Genomic DNA, 21,411 nt, shown 5'->3' with positions numbered 1-21,411 from the left:
CACCATAACCGTAGAATTGAACAATAAAACATTCTTTTTTACGTAGGGTGGATTGCCGTGGATTGGTGTGACTAACGTATTGACTAATTGGCGAGATTGGAAACTACGAAATTGAGCCAAGGCTCAGAAATGACGATCAGAAGGCAAATACGGCATCAAGCTTACCTCAATTGGGCCAATAAAAGACAGTTCTACTGTAAAAAAAGACAGTTCATAGTGAGAGAATGACGTTCACACCTTGTTATCTCACGTACTACACTAATGCCTGCTGCCGAGGCACGACACTGCCATATACAACGTGCGTAACGCGTGTTTTAACCAGGGAGTCGCGTGAATCTTACAGGAGTCGCGTGAATTTACAGGAGTCGCGTGAATTACAATCAGCACGTCCAATCACGTGTAGTGCTGGCACGCGTGTTGGTTGAATCGATGATTCCTGCTCTCTCCCGTTCATGCACCTCCTCCTTGCGTCCCATCCATGCACATCTCCCTCCATCAGCTGTGTGGTGCTATAATTTATGAGATACGTCTGTCTCGTAGGTTGGTCAAGAGGCTCACTCCGGTAAGTATCTTAGCATTTTTTTTGCAGTGTTGTCGCTCAACGGAGCCGTTTAGTCATGCAAATTGCCCTGCAGCGCAAGCTAGATTGTTTGATTTAGGGTGCTACGTAGAGGATAGAATTGGAATCTAGGTGTGTTCTGATACTTTATTATGGAATACCCCCATCCTTTTCGTCGCACAATGGCAGCCCAGGAATACTCATGCCTGGGCATACACTAGGCTGCCAGTGCCCTCTTCTTTGATTCTTGATTTTATTCGTATTACTGAGTATAAGCTATAGATACACATTCACACCATCCATCATCTTTCCTTGCATCACTGCCGCCACCTCAAATCCTTTCTTCGCATGCATGCAGACACGTACACAGGCCTATGGTTGTGCTTTTCAAGTACTGAAAAATATTATTCTATTATATTGCCGTGTCTGCTAGGCACCACATGCTAGCCGTACAGAAGAAACTAAGGATCATCCCTGGGCCGAGGCGCTTCTGTATGGCTAGCATGAGGTGTTTATTGCCGTGCATTTGTTCTACTACTCCGCTTTTACAAAATTAATATGATTTATTTTAAATTACAGCTAGAACTCTTGAGTTTTTTGTGTAGATCACAATCTTTGCTCAAATAATACCCCTTTTGTAATAGTTTGGCTCATTATCGTGGTCTGTATGCGTTTCTGTTCACAGACATTGATGCTTAGACATTTGCAAAACATTTCGGGTGGGTTTATCTTATATCTATCTTTTGTCCGCTATTGATCTAGCTTTCGTTTAGCCTCCATACGATGGGCGTTAAAGGCCTGTGGAAGGTGCGTATGACTTTCTATGACTCTTGCACGTAGCTGCTGACAGATTGGATTTATGTAGCTACTAGACCCTGTAGCAACACGAGCCTCGTTTCAACGTCTGGCTGTTGAGGATGGATTTATGTCAAACCGTCAAGGAACCCGAGGATATAGGCTTGGTGTTGATGCAATGTATGTATATATTGTTGATTTCTTTTTCAAAAACATAAATTGATTCGGTGTTATTGACAATAGGGGGTGGATTTACCGTGCATGCTACCGACACGGTGCTACAAAGAATATGGAGCTTGCTACTCTAAATGCTCGCTGTAGCCGCCTATACTCGCTTCCTATTCTGCCCATCTTTGTCTTTGATGGCCCCAACAAACCAAGTATAAAGCGCAAAAAGAACATAAGGGGAAATCGCCACTGGATTGAAGCTGATTTCAAATCGCTGTTAGATGCTTACGGTTTTATTTGGTGTGAGGTATGTTCTTTATTGGTTATTGCAGTAGCCTAAGGCTTGGGCGGCTCATACATATTATGGGAATAGGCACCTGGTGAAGCTGAAGCGGAGCTTGCCAGACTTACAAAGGAGGACTATCTCGATGCCGTTCTTACAGAAGACTCTGATAGTATTGTATTTGGTACCACAACTGTCTTGCGAATGTAAGTACACTTTTAGCTCAACTCAATCTAAATTTTAATATGGCATTTTAATAGCGATGAAGATGTGTCCGATGATGAACAGGTGGTTGTATATCGATCATCTGATATTCTTCAAGCTCTTCAGATGAATAGCGAGGATATGGTTCTTATTGCACTATTGGTTGGTGGCGACTACAATCCTGTAATTTTCCAATTTATTCTTTCTATTAATTGTATTATAACTTTTTTTTATTAAGGGTGGAGTCAAAGGCTGTGGCATTGAAACAGCACTTGGACTTGCAAAAGCTGGTTTTGGTCGATCACTAGCGTGTGGCCTTAAGGAAAACAACTACAGTCAAGAAGCACAGCAACAATTCCTACATGAATGGCGAAGCCAGCTAATAAGTGAAGCTCATAGCAATTCTTCATTTCATTTACCTCGCCGCTGCCCATCTTTGGCCCACAATCTTCCGGCAGACTTTCCCTCTTCCGATATACTAAGCTATTATCTCCATCCTGTTGTATCCGATGATCTCATTCCAGTTCTTTTTTCTCGTCAACTATCTCTTCCAGCCATGATGCTATTTGCCGAAGATCATTTCGTATGGGGTACAGATGCTGTGGTTATGTTACGCCACCTGTCTAACAGCATTCTTCCTGGAATTGCACTTAGGTCGGCAATGCAAATTGCTCGAGCTCGGGATATTGGCTTTCATTATTATGGCCACATGTTTTTTGGCCAAATTGTTGGGAAGCGACAATCTAGCAAGCGCTCTCCGGAATTACGTGTCAAGATTGATTTTCCAAAAGACATTATTCAAGATGGCATTAATAGGCTTCGAGCGGCTCAAGAAAATCCTCGATTTGATCAATCAAGTGTCGATTCTTGGATTCAAAATTGTCTTCCAAAGCTACGTGCATGGATTCCAAGTAATATGATGGAGGGTATTTAGAATTAGGTATGGCTTATATTTGTTTTTTTACGTGTTTGAGCGTGTCTTCACCATAATGCCACTAGATCGCCTCCTTGCTGTAAATTGCCTTCTTACAATGTGTTTCAAATGAGTCTACTACTCCTATCTGTTTTGTCCGCAGTAAGCTTTACAAAAGTATATATTCTAATCAGTGTACTCCTTTCCGCTACAATTTCTTAAATCTAATCCCTACTATGCTTTCCTCAATGGTGGTGCCCTCAAACTCAATCTATGCCGGTCTAAACTCCATTATATCTGGCAGTCCTTCTCCTACTATTGAAAATGAACCATTTATACCAGAAGACGTTGAAAACGATCTCGACGGTGAAACAGAGACTCTGCCCAATCTGTCACTTCATGATCTTTCTAGTGAAGATTTAGATAGCCACAATCCAACAGCTTCCAAGTGGCGAGATACAATTACTGGTGCATCTAAAGGAGTCACAGACAAAACTGATGCTGATTATCAGCGGTAATACTATCCTGTCTTCATTTCTAAATAGTGCGCTTATTTTGTTTTTATTCTAGTCTTATCAAGCAATGTATCAAGTTTCTGATTAGCAAGAACATGATTAAAAAACGTGAAGATTTTGCTTGTTGCAATCCACCCGACGATGCACCTTTTTTCATTGCGGCATGGATTATGGACAAGTAAGCTTATTGATTTTCTCTATTGGAATTTTTTTCAAACTACCGTATTTTCTAGATGCGATGATATTTATCTTGATGGAACTTTAAAGCCAACACATGTTGTCCGTGATTCCTATGTACATGGCCAAAAGATGAGAGCGTCTATGACATATCTTTTTGGACGTGAACTTGGTTTAGGCTCAGATAGGTGGAGAAGAAATGAGCTTACGGGTAAAATGATAGGAAATCCATCAGTATCCGACACCGTAGCAACATACATGATGAGTTTGCGTGCTCGGAAGGTAATGTTCAAGTTGCACTCAAATTGCTTGATTGGCTGTAGTTTTGACTATATATCTCCTTTTTAGATTCGAAATGGTGAAACACCAACAAGTGCACGCGCAATCACCTCAGCTACTCTAAAAGCTCTTTATGATGAAAATCATAAATCCGAAAACTATGATATCAAACCCTATGCTCCAGGGTCTAGAAAAGAACAAGATAGCAACCATTGGGGAGGAGGATTAGCCCGACGCGCTCTTGAGGCAATTTATACAATTGCTTTTCTCTGTCTACTCCGATCAGATGAGGTATTGAAAATCCGACGTGAACATATTGTTTATTAGATGAATCCACCTGGACTGGTTCTTACACTACCATTTCGCAAAACACATCAGCATGGCGGTAAAACTTTTTTAAACTATTTGAAGTCTATTCTAATATATATTTCTTTAGGAATTAAGCCATTTTATCTGCGGTTACTAGCAGAAAATGAGGCTCATCTTTGTCCTGTTCGTGCAATGGCAAATTGGCTTGATGCAAGCGAGATTACCGATGGCTACATTTTTCGAAAGATTGCATCTGGGGATAGGCCATCGGCTGATAACATACCCATGGTATGCTATTTATACAAATGCTTCTACTTATTTCTCATTCAAATAGACATCAGAGCAATTTCTTGAGCTGTTCCGAAACAATCTTCTTGATATTGGCGTTGATCCAATACCATATGGAACACACTCTTTCCGTCGTGGTGGTTGCCAATACCTTTCATCAGAAAGACGTTGGTCTATTCGCACTATTTGTGAATGGGGTGGATGGAGTACTGAATTTTCTAATCTCACTATTGTGAGATATCTAATATCTTGGAATGATAACCCAACACAGCGTCGAGAAGACTTTTTTAATTCTGATAAACCACCTGCAGTCAAGTGCTTTATGTGTGGACGAACATGTCACTGTGCATAGTAAAATTATATATAATTGATGTAAGATATTGGAGCAAAAACATAATCAACTAATTATCCTCATCATTGTCGTCTTCGTTAATGAGACCCTTCATCCTACGGTACTGCTTAATAATATGACAAGGTTTTGTCTTGACATGTCTTGTCCCATTCTTAACATAAGAAAAAATAGATGAAAATTGATTACCATACTCGTGCATAATCTGTTGTGCAAAAAGTGCATCATGAGCAGTTCTTTGTTCAGCGAGTTGATCAAGAATTTGACGATAGCCCAGTATCTTGCCGTCTTTGGTGAATTTAGCCCAGAAATCTTCGGGAGATCCTTGTCGCCATTGATGGACAAGAATCTGAGCAAAAAGCGGTCAAAACATATTCATCAAGATTCAAGAATGAACATTAGCCAGTTACCTTCCAATCAAAAAATTTCCCTTTGAGTGACTCCCACTGCTTCGGCTTCCATTCAACACTACCCTTAGAGGTGTATATCTCCTTCCAGTATACAATAGGAATGGCCGTTCCCTTAATTGTAAGCACAGAATATCCATCCCAATAAATGCTTGTATCGTCCCACATGCGATTCAATCCAGGAATATCAGAAGCAAATGAAACAGCGGGTGGTGGTGGAACATCGGATGATGAAAAAGTAATAGATCCACTAGCCATAGTTACTGTGCGAGTAGGAGTGGTTGTGGTAGAAGCAGAAATTGAATGACCTTGAGAATTTTGCAAATCCTTAGTAGCTGCCACCGAAAAGTGGGATGTGCTTGGTTGAAGCTGATGAGAGGGCGATGGAGTTGGATGAGGAGAAGTAGTCCCAGCTTCAACCCAGTTGACAATTTTTAAGAGATGGCCATTCGCTATCTCAATCCCAGCCTTAACGTCATCGTCATTTGAGCTTGAGAACTAGATATATAGATACAATTAATGATAAAACAATAATAAGAATGTTTACTACTTACCAGTCGTTTCTGATTAAATTGTGCCGCATCACGCTCTGCCAACCTATTCCTAGTTTCTTCTCTACGATATGGGTATAAATTGACAATATAACGTGCCTGTAGCATCAAATGAGGGCTTAGTATGAGTTGTAGGGCAACTAAACAAATATACAACATGCGTACCCAATCAAGATCGGCAGCTCGACGAGTTTGACACCATTGATGAGAGGGCTGAACTGCCGTTGATAGAATAGATGGAAGAGATTTCGGATTGCCATTTTCTGTATTTGTTGACTCCAAAAACATTTTTTCACGACGCTGCACTGACTTTTTGTGGCTGGCTGTTGGTTTTGTAGAAGAATGGGTGCTAAACCCAAGATGAGAACGACGAGCAACACCTGTAGTGAGTCTTGTAGGAATAGATTAGCTATAATAAACACCTAGAAGGAAAGCACAGAGAGAGTAGGCTAACCGGTCCCATTGTTCTCGCTGACCACTAAACTCCTGTAATCTCTCGATAAGAACCTTGATTGTACCGGAAACAGGAAGCTTGTATTGGCGACACAGGTCTACCAAATCAGCTTTCTTCATATTAAAACTATAAAACTACATTAGAAATGGAATATATAAGTAAAAACAGAAAGACTCACACATCGACGTAGCAAACCGTGATCCCTGAACCTCCTTTGGACTGAGCGGGAAGCGGAAGCCTGCTTGCATCTGACTGAGGCGGCCCTTTCTCAACATCAACCTCCAACAGAATTGATGACTTATTGATGCTTTGAAGTTCTTCCATTGCCCCAGGAAGAAGAGCGAGGACTGTCAAGACAAAGATGAGAGCCAACACAAGCGTAGGTCCATAGAGATTCCTGATCGGATTTGTTGATGTTGCTGCTGCTGGCAATTCAAAGCCTTTGGAAATGAGGTCATAGTTGCATCTGTAATTAAGAGAAATTAGCAAAAGCGGTAACGATAGACGGAGAAGCGAATAAAAGAGGTATAGAGGCAACGGGGAGCAATAGGTTGAGTACGAAACATGCGTAAAGCGAGGTGACGATCGACCATCACGCCTTCCCAAAATGGAAGACGACGGTCAGCGTGACACATTTACAGTGAGGGGGGTGACAGGCTGTTACGCCGCGCCTCCTCACGTGCGTCAACCGTCCGTTTTCCGAGAGAAGTACAGCTGCGACCGAGCAGAAAGACGGTTGGCACAGCCTGACAAAGCGATCGGCGCCATCGGTCACAGCGTTACGATCGACCCTAACCCTCGCACAACCCTCGCACGAGAGGTGTGCCGAGGTGCCCTCGATCACTCAAAACGGGTTCAAACGGCGTCGCCGTGGAGGGCCTCGGGATGGCAGCAGCAAGAAAAACGAAAAGTTCTGAGGGCACAAGTAACAGTAAAAGCATGGAGCAAGCTTGCGACCAGATAGTACATAAAACCCTACTCACTGCCATACTAGGGCGGATGAATCAATTGCAACAGGCATTTTTTTCGAGATGCTTTGACACCGACGACGGACGCAGAAAGATGGAAAGAAGGAGAGGGGGAACAAGGCTTGTTTTAAAGCTACATATTCGTGCTGATTTGTAGTTTACCGGATCTAACTAATATGACATATTATTACGACTCAGATTCTGACCTTCTGTAAAAACTTAGAGTTTGCTGGAGCACGTTCAAGGGACCCGTTCCATAGAGAAATTCCTCGCAGGAGGGCAGTGGGTTTTGAGTTTGGCTAAGCTTAAGGTTCAATGCCGCACTACACACCATAACCGTAGAATTGAACAATAAAACATTCTTTTTTACGTAGGGTGGATTGCCGTGGATTGGTGTGACTAACGTATTGACTAATTGGCGAGATTGGAAACTACGAAATTGAGCCAAGGCTCAGAAATGACGATCAGAAGGCAAATACGGCATCAAGCTTACCTCAATTGGGCCAATAAAAGACAGTTCTACTGTAAAAAAAGACAGTTCATAGTGAGAGAATGACGTTCACACCTTGTTATCTCACGTACTACACTAATGCCTGCTGCCGAGGCACGACACTGCCATATACAACGTGCGTAACGCGTGTTTTAACCAGGGAGTCGCGTGAATCTTACAGGAGTCGCGTGAATTTACAGGAGTCGCGTGAATTACAATCAGCACGTCCAATCACGTGTAGTGCTGGCACGCGTGTTGGTTGAATCGATGATTCCTGCTCTCTCCCGTTCATGCACCTCCTCCTTGCGTCCCATCCATGCACATCTCCCTCCATCAGCTGTGTGGTGCTATAATTTATGAGATACGTCTGTCTCGTAGGTTGGTCAAGAGGCTCACTCCGGTAAGTATCTTAGCATTTTTTTTGCAGTGTTGTCGCTCAACGGAGCCGTTTAGTCATGCAAATTGCCCTGCAGCGCAAGCTAGATTGTTTGATTTAGGGTGCTACGTAGAGGATAGAATTGGAATCTAGGTGTGTTCTGATACTTTATTATGGAATACCCCCATCCTTTTCGTCGCACAATGGCAGCCCAGGAATACTCATGCCTGGGCATACACTAGGCTGCCAGTGCCCTCTTCTTTGATTCTTGATTTTATTCGTATTACTGAGTATAAGCTATAGATACACATTCACACCATCCATCATCTTTCCTTGCATCACTGCCGCCACCTCAAATCCTTTCTTCGCATGCATGCAGACACGTACACAGGCCTATGGTTGTGCTTTTCAAGTACTGAAAAATATTATTCTATTATATTGCCGTGTCTGCTAGGCACCACATGCTAGCCGTACAGAAGAAACTAAGGATCATCCCTGGGCCGAGGCGCTTCTGTATGGCTAGCATGAGGTGTTTATTGCCGTGCATTTGTTCTACTACTCCGCTTTTACAAAATTAATATGATTTATTTTAAATTACAGCTAGAACTCTTGAGTTTTTTGTGTAGATCACAATCTTTGCTCAAATAATACCCCTTTTGTAATAGTTTGGCTCATTATCGTGGTCTGTATGCGTTTCTGTTCACAGACATTGATGCTTAGACATTTGCAAAACATTTCGGGTGGGTTTATCTTATATCTATCTTTTGTCCGCTATTGATCTAGCTTTCGTTTAGCCTCCATACGATGGGCGTTAAAGGCCTGTGGAAGGTGCGTATGACTTTCTATGACTCTTGCACGTAGCTGCTGACAGATTGGATTTATGTAGCTACTAGACCCTGTAGCAACACGAGCCTCGTTTCAACGTCTGGCTGTTGAGGATGGATTTATGTCAAACCGTCAAGGAACCCGAGGATATAGGCTTGGTGTTGATGCAATGTATGTATATATTGTTGATTTCTTTTTCAAAAACATAAATTGATTCGGTGTTATTGACAATAGGGGGTGGATTTACCGTGCATGCTACCGACACGGTGCTACAAAGAATATGGAGCTTGCTACTCTAAATGCTCGCTGTAGCCGCCTATACTCGCTTCCTATTCTGCCCATCTTTGTCTTTGATGGCCCCAACAAACCAAGTATAAAGCGCAAAAAGAACATAAGGGGAAATCGCCACTGGATTGAAGCTGATTTCAAATCGCTGTTAGATGCTTACGGTTTTATTTGGTGTGAGGTATGTTCTTTATTGGTTATTGCAGTAGCCTAAGGCTTGGGCGGCTCATACATATTATGGGAATAGGCACCTGGTGAAGCTGAAGCGGAGCTTGCCAGACTTACAAAGGAGGACTATCTCGATGCCGTTCTTACAGAAGACTCTGATAGTATTGTATTTGGTACCACAACTGTCTTGCGAATGTAAGTACACTTTTAGCTCAACTCAATCTAAATTTTAATATGGCATTTTAATAGCGATGAAGATGTGTCCGATGATGAACAGGTGGTTGTATATCGATCATCTGATATTCTTCAAGCTCTTCAGATGAATAGCGAGGATATGGTTCTTATTGCACTATTGGTTGGTGGCGACTACAATCCTGTAATTTTCCAATTTATTCTTTCTATTAATTGTATTATAACTTTTTTTTATTAAGGGTGGAGTCAAAGGCTGTGGCATTGAAACAGCACTTGGACTTGCAAAAGCTGGTTTTGGTCGATCACTAGCGTGTGGCCTTAAGGAAAACAACTACAGTCAAGAAGCACAGCAACAATTCCTACATGAATGGCGAAGCCAGCTAATAAGTGAAGCTCATAGCAATTCTTCATTTCATTTACCTCGCCGCTGCCCATCTTTGGCCCACAATCTTCCGGCAGACTTTCCCTCTTCCGATATACTAAGCTATTATCTCCATCCTGTTGTATCCGATGATCTCATTCCAGTTCTTTTTTCTCGTCAACTATCTCTTCCAGCCATGATGCTATTTGCCGAAGATCATTTCGTATGGGGTACAGATGCTGTGGTTATGTTACGCCACCTGTCTAACAGCATTCTTCCTGGAATTGCACTTAGGTCGGCAATGCAAATTGCTCGAGCTCGGGATATTGGCTTTCATTATTATGGCCACATGTTTTTTGGCCAAATTGTTGGGAAGCGACAATCTAGCAAGCGCTCTCCGGAATTACGTGTCAAGATTGATTTTCCAAAAGACATTATTCAAGATGGCATTAATAGGCTTCGAGCGGCTCAAGAAAATCCTCGATTTGATCAATCAAGTGTCGATTCTTGGATTCAAAATTGTCTTCCAAAGCTACGTGCATGGATTCCAAGTAATATGATGGAGGGTATTTAGAATTAGGTATGGCTTATATTTGTTTTTTTACGTGTTTGAGCGTGTCTTCACCATAATGCCACTAGATCGCCTCCTTGCTGTAAATTGCCTTCTTACAATGTGTTTCAAATGAGTCTACTACTCCTATCTGTTTTGTCCGCAGTAAGCTTTACAAAAGTATATATTCTAATCAGTGTACTCCTTTCCGCTACAATTTCTTAAATCTAATCCCTACTATGCTTTCCTCAATGGTGGTGCCCTCAAACTCAATCTATGCCGGTCTAAACTCCATTATATCTGGCAGTCCTTCTCCTACTATTGAAAATGAACCATTTATACCAGAAGACGTTGAAAACGATCTCGACGGTGAAACAGAGACTCTGCCCAATCTGTCACTTCATGATCTTTCTAGTGAAGATTTAGATAGCCACAATCCAACAGCTTCCAAGTGGCGAGATACAATTACTGGTGCATCTAAAGGAGTCACAGACAAAACTGATGCTGATTATCAGCGGTAATACTATCCTGTCTTCATTTCTAAATAGTGCGCTTATTTTGTTTTTATTCTAGTCTTATCAAGCAATGTATCAAGTTTCTGATTAGCAAGAACATGATTAAAAAACGTGAAGATTTTGCTTGTTGCAATCCACCCGACGATGCACCTTTTTTCATTGCGGCATGGATTATGGACAAGTAAGCTTATTGATTTTCTCTATTGGAATTTTTTTCAAACTACCGTATTTTCTAGATGCGATGATATTTATCTTGATGGAACTTTAAAGCCAACACATGTTGTCCGTGATTCCTATGTACATGGCCAAAAGATGAGAGCGTCTATGACATATCTTTTTGGACGTGAACTTGGTTTAGGCTCAGATAGGTGGAGAAGAAATGAGCTTACGGGTAAAATGATAGGAAATCCATCAGTATCCGACACCGTAGCAACATACATGATGAGTTTGCGTGCTCGGAAGGTAATGTTCAAGTTGCACTCAAATTGCTTGATTGGCTGTAGTTTTGACTATATATCTCCTTTTTAGATTCGAAATGGTGAAACACCAACAAGTGCACGCGCAATCACCTCAGCTACTCTAAAAGCTCTTTATGATGAAAATCATAAATCCGAAAACTATGATATCAAACCCTATGCTCCAGGGTCTAGAAAAGAACAAGATAGCAACCATTGGGGAGGAGGATTAGCCCGACGCGCTCTTGAGGCAATTTATACAATTGCTTTTCTCTGTCTACTCCGATCAGATGAGGTATTGAAAATCCGACGTGAACATATTGTTTATCAGATGAATCCACCTGGACTGGTTCTTACACTACCATTTCGCAAAACACATCAGCATGGCGGTAAAACTTTTTTAAACTATTTGAAGTCTATTCTAATATATATTTCTTTAGGAATTAAGCCATTTTATCTGCGGTTACTAGCAGAAAATGAGGCTCATCTTTGTCCTGTTCGTGCAATGGCAAATTGGCTTGATGCAAGCGAGATTACCGATGGCTACATTTTTCGAAAGATTGCATCTGGGGATAGGCCATCGGCTGATAACATACCCATGGTATGCTATTTATACAAATGCTTCTACTTATTTCTCATTCAAATAGACATCAGAGCAATTTCTTGAGCTGTTCCGAAACAATCTTCTTGATATTGGCGTTGATCCAATACCATATGGAACACACTCTTTCCGTCGTGGTGGTTGCCAATACCTTTCATCAGAAAGACGTTGGTCTATTCGCACTATTTGTGAATGGGGTGGATGGAGTACTGAATTTTCTAATCTCACTATTGTGAGATATCTAATATCTTGGAATGATAACCCAACACAGCGTCGAGAAGACTTTTTTAATTCTGATAAACCACCTGCAGTCAAGTGCTTTATGTGTGGACGAACATGTCACTGTGCATAGTAAAATTATATATAATTGATGTAAGATATTGGAGCAAAAACATAATCAACTAATTATCCTCATCATTGTCGTCTTCGTTAATGAGACCCTTCATCCTACGGTACTGCTTAATAATATGACAAGGTTTTGTCTTGACATGTCTTGTCCCATTCTTAACATAAGAAAAAATAGATGAAAATTGATTACCATACTCGTGCATAATCTGTTGTGCAAAAAGTGCATCATGAGCAGTTCTTTGTTCAGCGAGTTGATCAAGAATTTGACGATAGCCCAGTATCTTGCCGTCTTTGGTGAATTTAGCCCAGAAATCTTCGGGAGATCCTTGTCGCCATTGATGGACAAGAATCTGAGCAAAAAGCGGTCAAAACATATTCATCAAGATTCAAGAATGAACATTAGCCAGTTACCTTCCAATCAAAAAATTTCCCTTTGAGTGACTCCCACTGCTTCGGCTTCCATTCAACACTACCCTTAGAGGTGTATATCTCCTTCCAGTATACAATAGGAATGGCCGTTCCCTTAATTGTAAGCACAGAATATCCATCCCAATAAATGCTTGTATCGTCCCACATGCGATTCAATCCAGGAATATCAGAAGCAAATGAAACAGCGGGTGGTGGTGGAACATCGGATGATGAAAAAGTAATAGATCCACTAGCCATAGTTACTGTGCGAGTAGGAGTGGTTGTGGTAGAAGCAGAAATTGAATGACCTTGAGAATTTTGCAAATCCTTAGTAGCTGCCACCGAAAAGTGGGATGTGCTTGGTTGAAGCTGATGAGAGGGCGATGGAGTTGGATGAGGAGAAGTAGTCCCAGCTTCAACCCAGTTGACAATTTTTAAGAGATGGCCATTCGCTATCTCAATCCCAGCCTTAACGTCATCGTCATTTGAGCTTGAGAACTAGATATATAGATACAATTAATGATAAAACAATAATAAGAATGTTTACTACTTACCAGTCGTTTCTGATTAAATTGTGCCGCATCACGCTCTGCCAACCTATTCCTAGTTTCTTCTCTACGATATGGGTATAAATTGACAATATAACGTGCCTGTAGCATCAAATGAGGGCTTAGTATGAGTTGTAGGGCAACTAAACAAATATACAACATGCGTACCCAATCAAGATCGGCAGCTCGACGAGTTTGACACCATTGATGAGAGGGCTGAACTGCCGTTGATAGAATAGATGGAAGAGATTTCGGATTGCCATTTTCTGTATTTGTTGACTCCAAAAACATTTTTTCACGACGCTGCACTGACTTTTTGTGGCTGGCTGTTGGTTTTGTAGAAGAATGGGTGCTAAACCCAAGATGAGAACGACGAGCAACACCTGTAGTGAGTCTTGTAGGAATAGATTAGCTATAATAAACACCTAGAAGGAAAGCACAGAGAGAGTAGGCTAACCGGTCCCATTGTTCTCGCTGACCACTAAACTCCTGTAATCTCTCGATAAGAACCTTGATTGTACCGGAAACAGGAAGCTTGTATTGGCGACACAGGTCTACCAAATCAGCTTTCTTCATATTAAAACTATAAAACTACATTAGAAATGGAATATATAAGTAAAAACAGAAAGACTCACACATCGACGTAGCAAACCGTGATCCCTGAACCTCCTTTGGACTGAGCGGGAAGCGGAAGCCTGCTTGCATCTGACTGAGGCGGCCCTTTCTCAACATCAACCTCCAACAGAATTGATGACTTATTGATGCTTTGAAGTTCTTCCATTGCCCCAGGAAGAAGAGCGAGGACTGTCAAGACAAAGATGAGAGCCAACACAAGCGTAGGTCCATAGAGATTCCTGATCGGATTTGTTGATGTTGCTGCTGCTGGCAATTCAAAGCCTTTGGAAATGAGGTCATAGTTGCATCTGTAATTAAGAGAAATTAGCAAAAGCGGTAACGATAGACGGAGAAGCGAATAAAAGAGGTATAGAGGCAACGGGGAGCAATAGGTTGAGTACGAAACATGCGTAAAGCGAGGTGACGATCGACCATCACGCCTTCCCAAAATGGAAGACGACGGTCAGCGTGACACATTTACAGTGAGGGGGGTGACAGGCTGTTACGCCGCGCCTCCTCACGTGCGTCAACCGTCCGTTTTCCGAGAGAAGTCGACTCTAAATTTTAATGAGTTTTGAAGACCACATTTCCGTGTAACGGCCCGCTTAGTTTATTAATATTTGGCAAGAGCTTCCCTGATTTATTTAATTCAACCACGAGCGAAACTCCGGAATACTAATAGTCGCTGCCGCGACTGGGCTAATATATATCTCGACTTCATATATCCCATGTTATCCCAAGTTCTGCCCATTGTCATTCAACCCGAATGTTCATTCACCACACCTGATACTCAAGATAGTTTAAAATGTTGATTTGAGAAGACACATATCTGGTGAGAATGGGGCAGGAACTTGGAAGTGTGCAAGGTCATTTCACGACCTCCGATCTAACTTGCTGAATGGTTCCAAAAGGAAAAATGAGAAATGTTTCTTCTTCCACTTTCAGCTATGTGTAGTACAGGACCTTCATCTATGGGGAATAAGGAGTAAGGAGGACCCTGACATAGCCGATCTCCCACCCTTCGACCTCGCACTGGTATTGAATATCGGTACTCGGCGCGTAAAACACTCTATTTCTGAATGGGCTTGTATATGGGGTTCTGCACCTCGTGAATTTGGGGCTGGCCTGCTGGTGATCCAGGAATGGTTTTTGTCAGACCCTGCAGAATTTCATCAACAATGTTTTAACACAGACGGCCTTAGGTTCTTTAGCAACTTACAAGTTTCTCAAACATACACGAGTTGAGCTTTCGTTCTTGTTTGCGGCAAAGATAGAACTCCTGCGTAAACAAGATTAGAGGAGTCTTTTTGAAGCATAGATACAGCCGCGTACTTGGTTCCTTTTCTCCAAACACTCCCAGTGTGCATCAAACTGTTGGGCACAGTTCTCGCGCATCTTTGTTATCCTGTATACAAACTGACATTCAGCAATGAAGCCCCAACAGTAAACTCTGAATACACGCACAAATCTATAGCACATCGCGTAACTTTCCTTCCCTCCTTCAAGCAGTGAGCAGGGTCCCGATTCTCATTTTTGCAAAGCATGAAATCCTCTGTAGACCAAAGAACAACCGCATCAAATCAACCACCCGTAACCAAGCGCCCACGCCGAATACGCGTACGAACCGTTATACTCCTTGCAATACGCTCCAATAAAGAAGGATGCACTCTTCAGCGGGCCACTCGTTGCTCCGACCTCGTCGACGTGGGGAATGTTGGCGGGCATGGGTGCAGATTCAACATACTCCTTAGGTGGGTATACCCCTCCTTGCTGGTGCACTTGACTCATATTTCCCGGTCTGGATAAATAAGAAGGTGTGTTACAAGATGTCCAGTGGCCAGTGGCAGTCGGTTGTCTCCCTCAGAGAGAACTATTTACAAATGACAGTGACGGAGCGACGGTACTGGTCGGGAAAGCGATGCGGGTGGGAATTATTAGCGGAGTTTGTATCCTCTTGAACAATCAATATTACTCGCGTCCACTCCACGAGTCTAATATAAAGCGGCGAAGACGTCCCTCACGATACAACCATGGTACGTTTTATTCTTGATATATGACATATATTGACTCAATTACGCTGTGTAGCCACCCAGGATAGTCAAGGCTCACCACTTGTTGGTGAAAACCCATAAGCTTAGCATCATGCTTTCGAGCCTTCCACCTACAACAACGGTGGCAGAAATCAAGGCCGACACGCTCTCAGCGCTCAAATCCGACGTGGCTGACGATGCGCTGGATCCATTTGCCATGGACCCACCGCAATTAAATATTGATACTGTGGACGACTTTGAGCTATGCCGCGCAAAGAGAGAAAGAGGGAGGCCGACAGGCGAATACGACCTCCTGGTGCCCACAAAGACGCTGCGTGACTCAGGCCTCTTAGGATGGGAAGCGATATTTTTGCAGGCTCGGGACAAAGAAACCGGTAAGCAGCTACATTCGCTATCCATTCCCTACCATTATCCATTCCATTTTTGTTTCGTTTGTTCTCAATATAAAATCTACTTTGCTCTTGTACCATCATCACATCATCTTTATTTACTCTTCGAAACACAAACCAAAAACAAACGGGCGCATGAAATCTACAGGCGATCTTCTTCCGATCACGTATACACTTCCGCCAGTAATAGATGACACTGAGGAAAACCCAAGTCGAGCATCCGAGACTACGGGTAGCAGTAGCAACAAAGGCAAACGAAAAGCACAAGAGGTGGAAGACGAAGATCCATCCAAAAGCGCACCCCAAACAGCATGATCCGGAAAGATTAGATTGTCAGCACTTTGGCGACTTGTCCTGTGTATATAATGTACAAACACGACTAGCATAGATTGCCAGGTTGACAGCCGAGTACTTGGGGCCATCAGGCCAGATATGTTGCAAGAGCCCAGATTGAGGGGACATATAACCAAGACTTTATTCGTACACGAATGGCGTTCATGGCTGGGTTGTTTTGGGCCAGGTATAAGGTTTGAACGGTAACAAAGCAGCAGCGACGCGTCGTCCTTCTTCAGACAGCAGGTTATATGTAGAACAAGCGTTTCTCTGTGGAGAAGAGATCAGAAAATGAAGTCGGGCTTAGGCGACGTGGGTAATACCGTGTCCATGATCTCTAGCTGAATTCCTAAACCACTGAGATATGACCGCAAGAATGCTGGAGGAGGCACTAGTGTCTTCCCAGTACCCAACAAAAGCATTTCTAAAGAGAAATGTGTAATTATAAGACCAAGAACACCCCTTGTAACGTTTTGATTGCTTACCAGGCTTTGGGGTCACCACTTCCAGTATCTGGAACAATTCCCCATTCCACCCGTTCCATCTTTCCGCCGTAATTTTTGACTTCAAGTCTGTGTTTGGCACGTCCCAAAGGAAGACCTTGCCTTCAAGAAACATACAAGCGCCTGGTAGAATAAGCCCATCTGCCAGCTGAATCCCCGCATCCGAAATGGATGAGACCTGCACTGGGGGTGGATTACCGTCGTCCGCTAGTAGATTGGTGAATGAGCTGTCTCGTACAGCTCGCGTGGAGTGAAGCCCTCTTGTACCAAAGGTAAGGCTATGCCAACCTGTCATAGGCAAAGGTGTCGCAGATAATCGTGTGCACTTCGGTCTGGAGAGACGCGACGACGTCGAAGAAGCGAAACTGTACCATGCCCTACCAGTGGCATGGGAGTTGAAGTCCCTGAAGCCACGCAAAACCTGTCGAGAAGCCATAAGCGACTCAACAAGAAGCGATTCACACTGGAGAATATGCGAACTGATAGGAAAGTGATGCAAAATTGTTGGGCGTCAGGGTCCAGAAAAGTAGAAAGGTTATTTTGCGAATGAAAGGTTTGAATTTGAACCTTAACCCTACAGTGCTCCAGTTCGTCGGCTCGCGACGGCGGCCCTGAGTATCCGCTAAAGCATCTTGAGGACAACCACCAGCGTCTGTAGGTCAAGCTTCAAACTTCAAGTTTCAACACTCAGGGAAACTCCAGCGGACTTCTCAGCGTCTAATTCTTGCTCCATTTGTCCCCTTTCTCAGACATTCCAACTGAGTTGCAGGCTCAGGCTCTACCGCCAAGCTGTCGGTATATTGTTGCTTTCTGGCACGTTGTACTATGTGGCACACAATGCGTCACTCAACGCGTCTATGTACGAAGGAATTCTTTCACATTAAACGCTGCTCCACAATCAAACAGAGCGTCCGCAGTTTGTCCACACAAAGCGCGGCGTCGAAAGATTCTAGCCCTCCACCGGCACTAAGCCAGCACCACGACATTTACCTATCTACTTCCTCAGACCCCTTCTTCAATCTGACTTTGGAAGATTGGTATGTCTGCTGAAACTGCCCACTTTCTGTATTAAATTTGCTGCATGAACAATGGCCTATTTTTGTTTTATGTCTATCTCCTTTTTGGATTTCCCAGTAGATCATCTATTGTAGTTTCTTATCTTGGTGTGATCTTCTGCTGACCTGTCTTCTTTTTTCTCCTCGCATCATGTAGGCTTTTTCGACACGCTCGTCCAGAAGAACCTCTCCTGTTAATCTACCGTGACTCCCCGTGCGTTGTCATCGGTAGAAACCAAAATCCATGGACAGAAGTTAATTTTTCTGCCCTTCGTTCCGCCGGAATTCCCTTCATACGGAGGAGAAGTGGAGGGGGAACCGTCTACCATGTGAGTTATACCTCACTCTTGAAATATTTTCCTGAGAAAGGGACCGATGTTTACACCACAGGACTTAGGAAATACAAATTTCTCAATACATCTTCCTAGAACGTCCTTCGATCGACATGCTACAGGTAGACTTGTACTAGGTGCTGTAAGATCTCTCGGAATCGATGCTCGTCTTAACGACCGGAACGACCTATGTATCGGAACTGAGAAGATGAGTCACCATGCACTAACCTCCTTTGCCATTCCATCCAAAAACATGTCAGGAGTCATAATGTACTTAATTATTTCTCATTCACGTTTCAGGTTCAGCCTATAAAATTGTCAATAACCGTGCATATCATCACGGCACGATGTTGATATCGACCAAATTGGGCACGTTGGGTGACGTTTTGCGCCCACAACTCGAATCGGTGGGTCATTCATTCTTCCTTCTCTATAGTTGTGCGTGGAAATTAGGCCAAAGACCTCCTTGGTGCGCCGCCAAAGTATGCCTTTGTGATCCGCATCGAAAGGCCATACTGCCTAAAGGGTGTACTGCCCCGGCGTGTATGATTCATGCATGTTTCTATCCCATGTCCCCATTTCTTACCAATTTCCCGGAACTTTCAGGGAAGTATTGTCACAAAGGGCGTCGGATCTGTTCGATCCCCAGTTTGTAATCTGCAGGCGCATGATCCCAATGTATCACACGAAAGCCTTAGCTCTGCGATCGTGGAGCAGTTTCGGAAGGAGTTTAAGGTGACTAGCAAGGTATTTCCCGCTCAAATCTAACAAAGGCTCAGGTTTCCTTACACGTATATTCTTTGGGGTCCTGGAAATAGTCCTGCATTGTACATGATTCGGAAGATATCAAAAATATAGAATATATCCAAAAAGGCATGGCTGAATTGTCAGTAAGTACCGAACTCTTTACATTGTCACCCACTCTTTCCGGATATGACTTCACTTCTTTTAGACATGGGACTGGATGTTTGGACAAACCCCTCAATTCACTCACACTTTACAAAGGGAATTTCCGTGGGGAAAAATGGCAAGTCATTGCCTTATCGCCTGCGCACCTTTGCTCAGTAATTTGACTCACAGGACATCGAGATACACTCGCGGCATGGCTTGATTCTTGACTGCATCATGAAGCTCGAGGGTTCCAAAGATTTGCTTTCGGATTTGAACGCTTTCTCTAGACTTTGTCTAGTGGGGAAAAGATATGGGTTTCTAGGGGCTGTTTCCGCGGAAGAGGCCGCGAAATGGACACAGCCGCAGCACGAACTATACTCATGGCTGAGGACTGCCACGAACGTTAACTTTTGATATGTATTACTTTGATTTATGCTTTCGTATCTAACCATGATGCTCCAAAGGTCTGGACTTGTTCTGCATGAGAATTTCAGAAGGCCTATGGGCATCAAACGGACAAAGACTTCGGAATGGTAGTCGATTCTACCCTTTTGATCAAGTGCTGTTATCTGTCAACTGTCACGTTTCTTCTATTCTGGTGTATCCATATCTCCCGAAGTGAAGGCGTCCATGGTATGGTCACAGCTTTGAAGTTAGACCCGCATGAAAACAGAAGAAACATATAGCATTGGGAGGTTTACAGAAGTTTCATTTCAAAAATCCTTTCTACTTCTCCCGAAGAGTTAATCTAACGGCAGGATTTATTCTGTCAGACCACAATATCGGCGTTTCTTGAACGCCTCCATCAGTGTAGCCTACACGCTGTTAAGACATCCTCGTGACTGTGCCCAAACGCCGTAAACTTTAAAGGAAACCTCGGTTAATAAAATAATAACCCAACTCGCACCCTTCACAGAAGCAGAGTTGCCAATCTTCCTTTCTTTATCCGGACTAATGTGAGGCATTTTAATCGGTCCTTCGTCTGCTTGATTCTTGTTACATGAAAAATGACAATGCTCAGACAATGACAAATCAATAGTTGCTCTTGCAAACTAGATTTGAGTCCAAGCGCATTATTATGCATCTAATGTATGATATGCTTGTCGTACTGTCAAACAAAATTATCTCTCCGTAGCCTCAAAAACGCTGGCTAATGGGTCAAAATTATGATATTTTGCACTATGGTGATCATATTTAATTAAAAAACCTGATGTAGAACAACTTTCCAACTTCCATCGCGGTACTGTAACCGAAGCTATCCAATCATCTCACTCGAGTTATAGGCGTAAGTAAATTATAAGCACCTTCGAAATTCGGTATTTTTCCGAGTTCCGCGATCCGGGACTGGACATATCCATAGTTGGCGTTATACGTTATGGCATGATAACCCTTTCATATACCATTCGTGGTATCTGCGTTCTAAGGTTAGTTATTGGAACACAATATAGATTGTTAAAATCTGCCATACTTTGCGGCCTCACAATCAATAAGCGCTCGAGGACACGTGATCGCAAGTGCGCTCAAAGATTTTTTGGTGTCGTCGTAAAAGTTGAAAGGCATTGCTAAGAAGCATATCGACTGTATACATTCGTAAGTTGAAGGGTGTTGAGAGCTCACTGTACCAGTCACGTCTGACGGAAGGCGTATTTTGGCTACAATCTGGAAATGCATCCGAGCTTACCATTTAGCTGATGGGTTGAAAAGCAGTAAACGCTTACATTCACAATCAAAACATTTAAAGAAAGCACAGTTTTAGGTCGGATGCAGTTGTAAGTTTAGTTAGCTGTACATCGTCGCAGAAAGCGAAATCCTGACGAAAAGATCTACTTGGGGTAGAAGTTCCATTTTTAAAACCTGAGAGGCGAGCACAACACAGAGCCCACAGAACGTATGGTAGGCGA

At 42.9% G+C, this 21,411-nt stretch overlaps 9 protein-coding genes across 9 annotated transcripts; 5 read left to right on the top strand and 4 right to left on the bottom strand.

The window, feature by feature from the left end:
* Positions 1-1,342: 1,342 nt before the first annotated feature.
* Positions 1,343-2,943, top strand: JR316_0004299 (Flap endonuclease GEN-like protein 1; the record flags this gene model as incomplete). The annotated part of the gene is made up of 6 exons (XM_047890068.1): positions 1,343-1,366; positions 1,425-1,534; positions 1,598-1,829; positions 1,896-2,011; positions 2,066-2,192; positions 2,248-2,943. 6 exons carry the CDS (start codon positions 1,343-1,345, stop codon positions 2,941-2,943), a joined length of 1,305 nt encoding a protein of 434 aa, XP_047749829.1.
* Positions 2,944-3,158: 215 nt separating this feature from the next.
* JR316_0004298 (uncharacterized protein) lies at positions 3,159-4,842 on the top strand (the record flags this gene model as incomplete). Its single annotated transcript, XM_047890067.1, has 6 exons — positions 3,159-3,436; positions 3,493-3,615; positions 3,671-3,896; positions 3,963-4,200; positions 4,330-4,490; positions 4,762-4,842. The coding sequence occupies 6 exons, from the start codon at positions 3,159-3,161 to the stop codon at positions 4,840-4,842; spliced, it is 1,107 nt and encodes a 368-aa protein (XP_047749828.1).
* Positions 4,843-4,891: 49 nt separating this feature from the next.
* Positions 4,892-7,272, bottom strand: JR316_0004297 (uncharacterized protein; the record flags this gene model as incomplete). The annotated part of the gene is made up of 7 exons (XM_047890066.1): positions 4,892-5,188; positions 5,250-5,744; positions 5,801-5,861; positions 5,963-6,010; positions 6,252-6,377; positions 6,430-6,717; positions 7,235-7,272. 7 exons carry the CDS (start codon positions 7,270-7,272, stop codon positions 4,892-4,894), a joined length of 1,353 nt encoding a protein of 450 aa, XP_047749827.1.
* Positions 7,273-8,889: 1,617 nt separating this feature from the next.
* On the top strand, positions 8,890-10,490 carry JR316_0004296 (Flap endonuclease GEN-like protein 1; the record flags this gene model as incomplete). Its single annotated transcript, XM_047890065.1, has 6 exons — positions 8,890-8,913; positions 8,972-9,081; positions 9,145-9,376; positions 9,443-9,558; positions 9,613-9,739; positions 9,795-10,490. The coding sequence occupies 6 exons, from the start codon at positions 8,890-8,892 to the stop codon at positions 10,488-10,490; spliced, it is 1,305 nt and encodes a 434-aa protein (XP_047749826.1).
* A 215-nt stretch (positions 10,491-10,705) lies between these two features.
* Positions 10,706-12,408, top strand: JR316_0004295 (uncharacterized protein; the record flags this gene model as incomplete). The annotated part of the gene is made up of 7 exons (XM_047890064.1): positions 10,706-10,983; positions 11,040-11,162; positions 11,218-11,443; positions 11,510-11,825; positions 11,877-12,037; positions 12,084-12,269; positions 12,349-12,408. 7 exons carry the CDS (start codon positions 10,706-10,708, stop codon positions 12,406-12,408), a joined length of 1,350 nt encoding a protein of 449 aa, XP_047749825.1.
* Positions 12,409-12,438: 30 nt separating this feature from the next.
* JR316_0004294 (uncharacterized protein) lies at positions 12,439-14,433 on the bottom strand (the record flags this gene model as incomplete). Its single annotated transcript, XM_047890063.1, has 7 exons — positions 12,439-12,735; positions 12,797-13,291; positions 13,348-13,443; positions 13,510-13,735; positions 13,799-13,924; positions 13,977-14,264; positions 14,363-14,433. The coding sequence occupies 7 exons, from the start codon at positions 14,431-14,433 to the stop codon at positions 12,439-12,441; spliced, it is 1,599 nt and encodes a 532-aa protein (XP_047749824.1).
* A 592-nt stretch (positions 14,434-15,025) lies between these two features.
* On the bottom strand, positions 15,026-15,744 carry JR316_0004293 (NADH-ubiquinone oxidoreductase 20.8 kDa subunit; the record flags this gene model as incomplete). Its single annotated transcript, XM_047890062.1, has 5 exons — positions 15,026-15,115; positions 15,176-15,235; positions 15,289-15,361; positions 15,421-15,508; positions 15,582-15,744. The coding sequence occupies 5 exons, from the start codon at positions 15,742-15,744 to the stop codon at positions 15,026-15,028; spliced, it is 474 nt and encodes a 157-aa protein (XP_047749823.1).
* Positions 15,745-15,986: 242 nt separating this feature from the next.
* On the top strand, positions 15,987-16,711 carry JR316_0004292 (uncharacterized protein; the record flags this gene model as incomplete). Its single annotated transcript, XM_047890061.1, has 3 exons — positions 15,987-15,989; positions 16,042-16,381; positions 16,545-16,711. 3 exons carry the CDS (start codon positions 15,987-15,989, stop codon positions 16,709-16,711), a joined length of 510 nt encoding a protein of 169 aa, XP_047749822.1.
* Positions 16,712-16,891: 180 nt separating this feature from the next.
* JR316_0004291 (NADH dehydrogenase [ubiquinone] 1 alpha subcomplex assembly factor 3) lies at positions 16,892-17,668 on the bottom strand (the record flags this gene model as incomplete). Its single annotated transcript, XM_047890060.1, has 3 exons — positions 16,892-16,999; positions 17,053-17,153; positions 17,215-17,668. 3 exons carry the CDS (start codon positions 17,666-17,668, stop codon positions 16,892-16,894), a joined length of 663 nt encoding a protein of 220 aa, XP_047749821.1.
* Between the last annotated feature and the right edge of the window lie 3,743 nt (positions 17,669-21,411).

Source organism: Psilocybe cubensis, chromosome 4 (genome assembly GCF_017499595.1).
Source record: "Psilocybe cubensis strain MGC-MH-2018 chromosome 4, whole genome shotgun sequence".
NCBI lineage: Eukaryota > Fungi > Basidiomycota > Agaricomycetes > Agaricales > Agrocybaceae > Psilocybe > Psilocybe cubensis.
The sequence above is the reverse complement of the archived record's forward strand: the minus strand, read 5'-3'. Positions and strand labels throughout refer to the sequence as shown.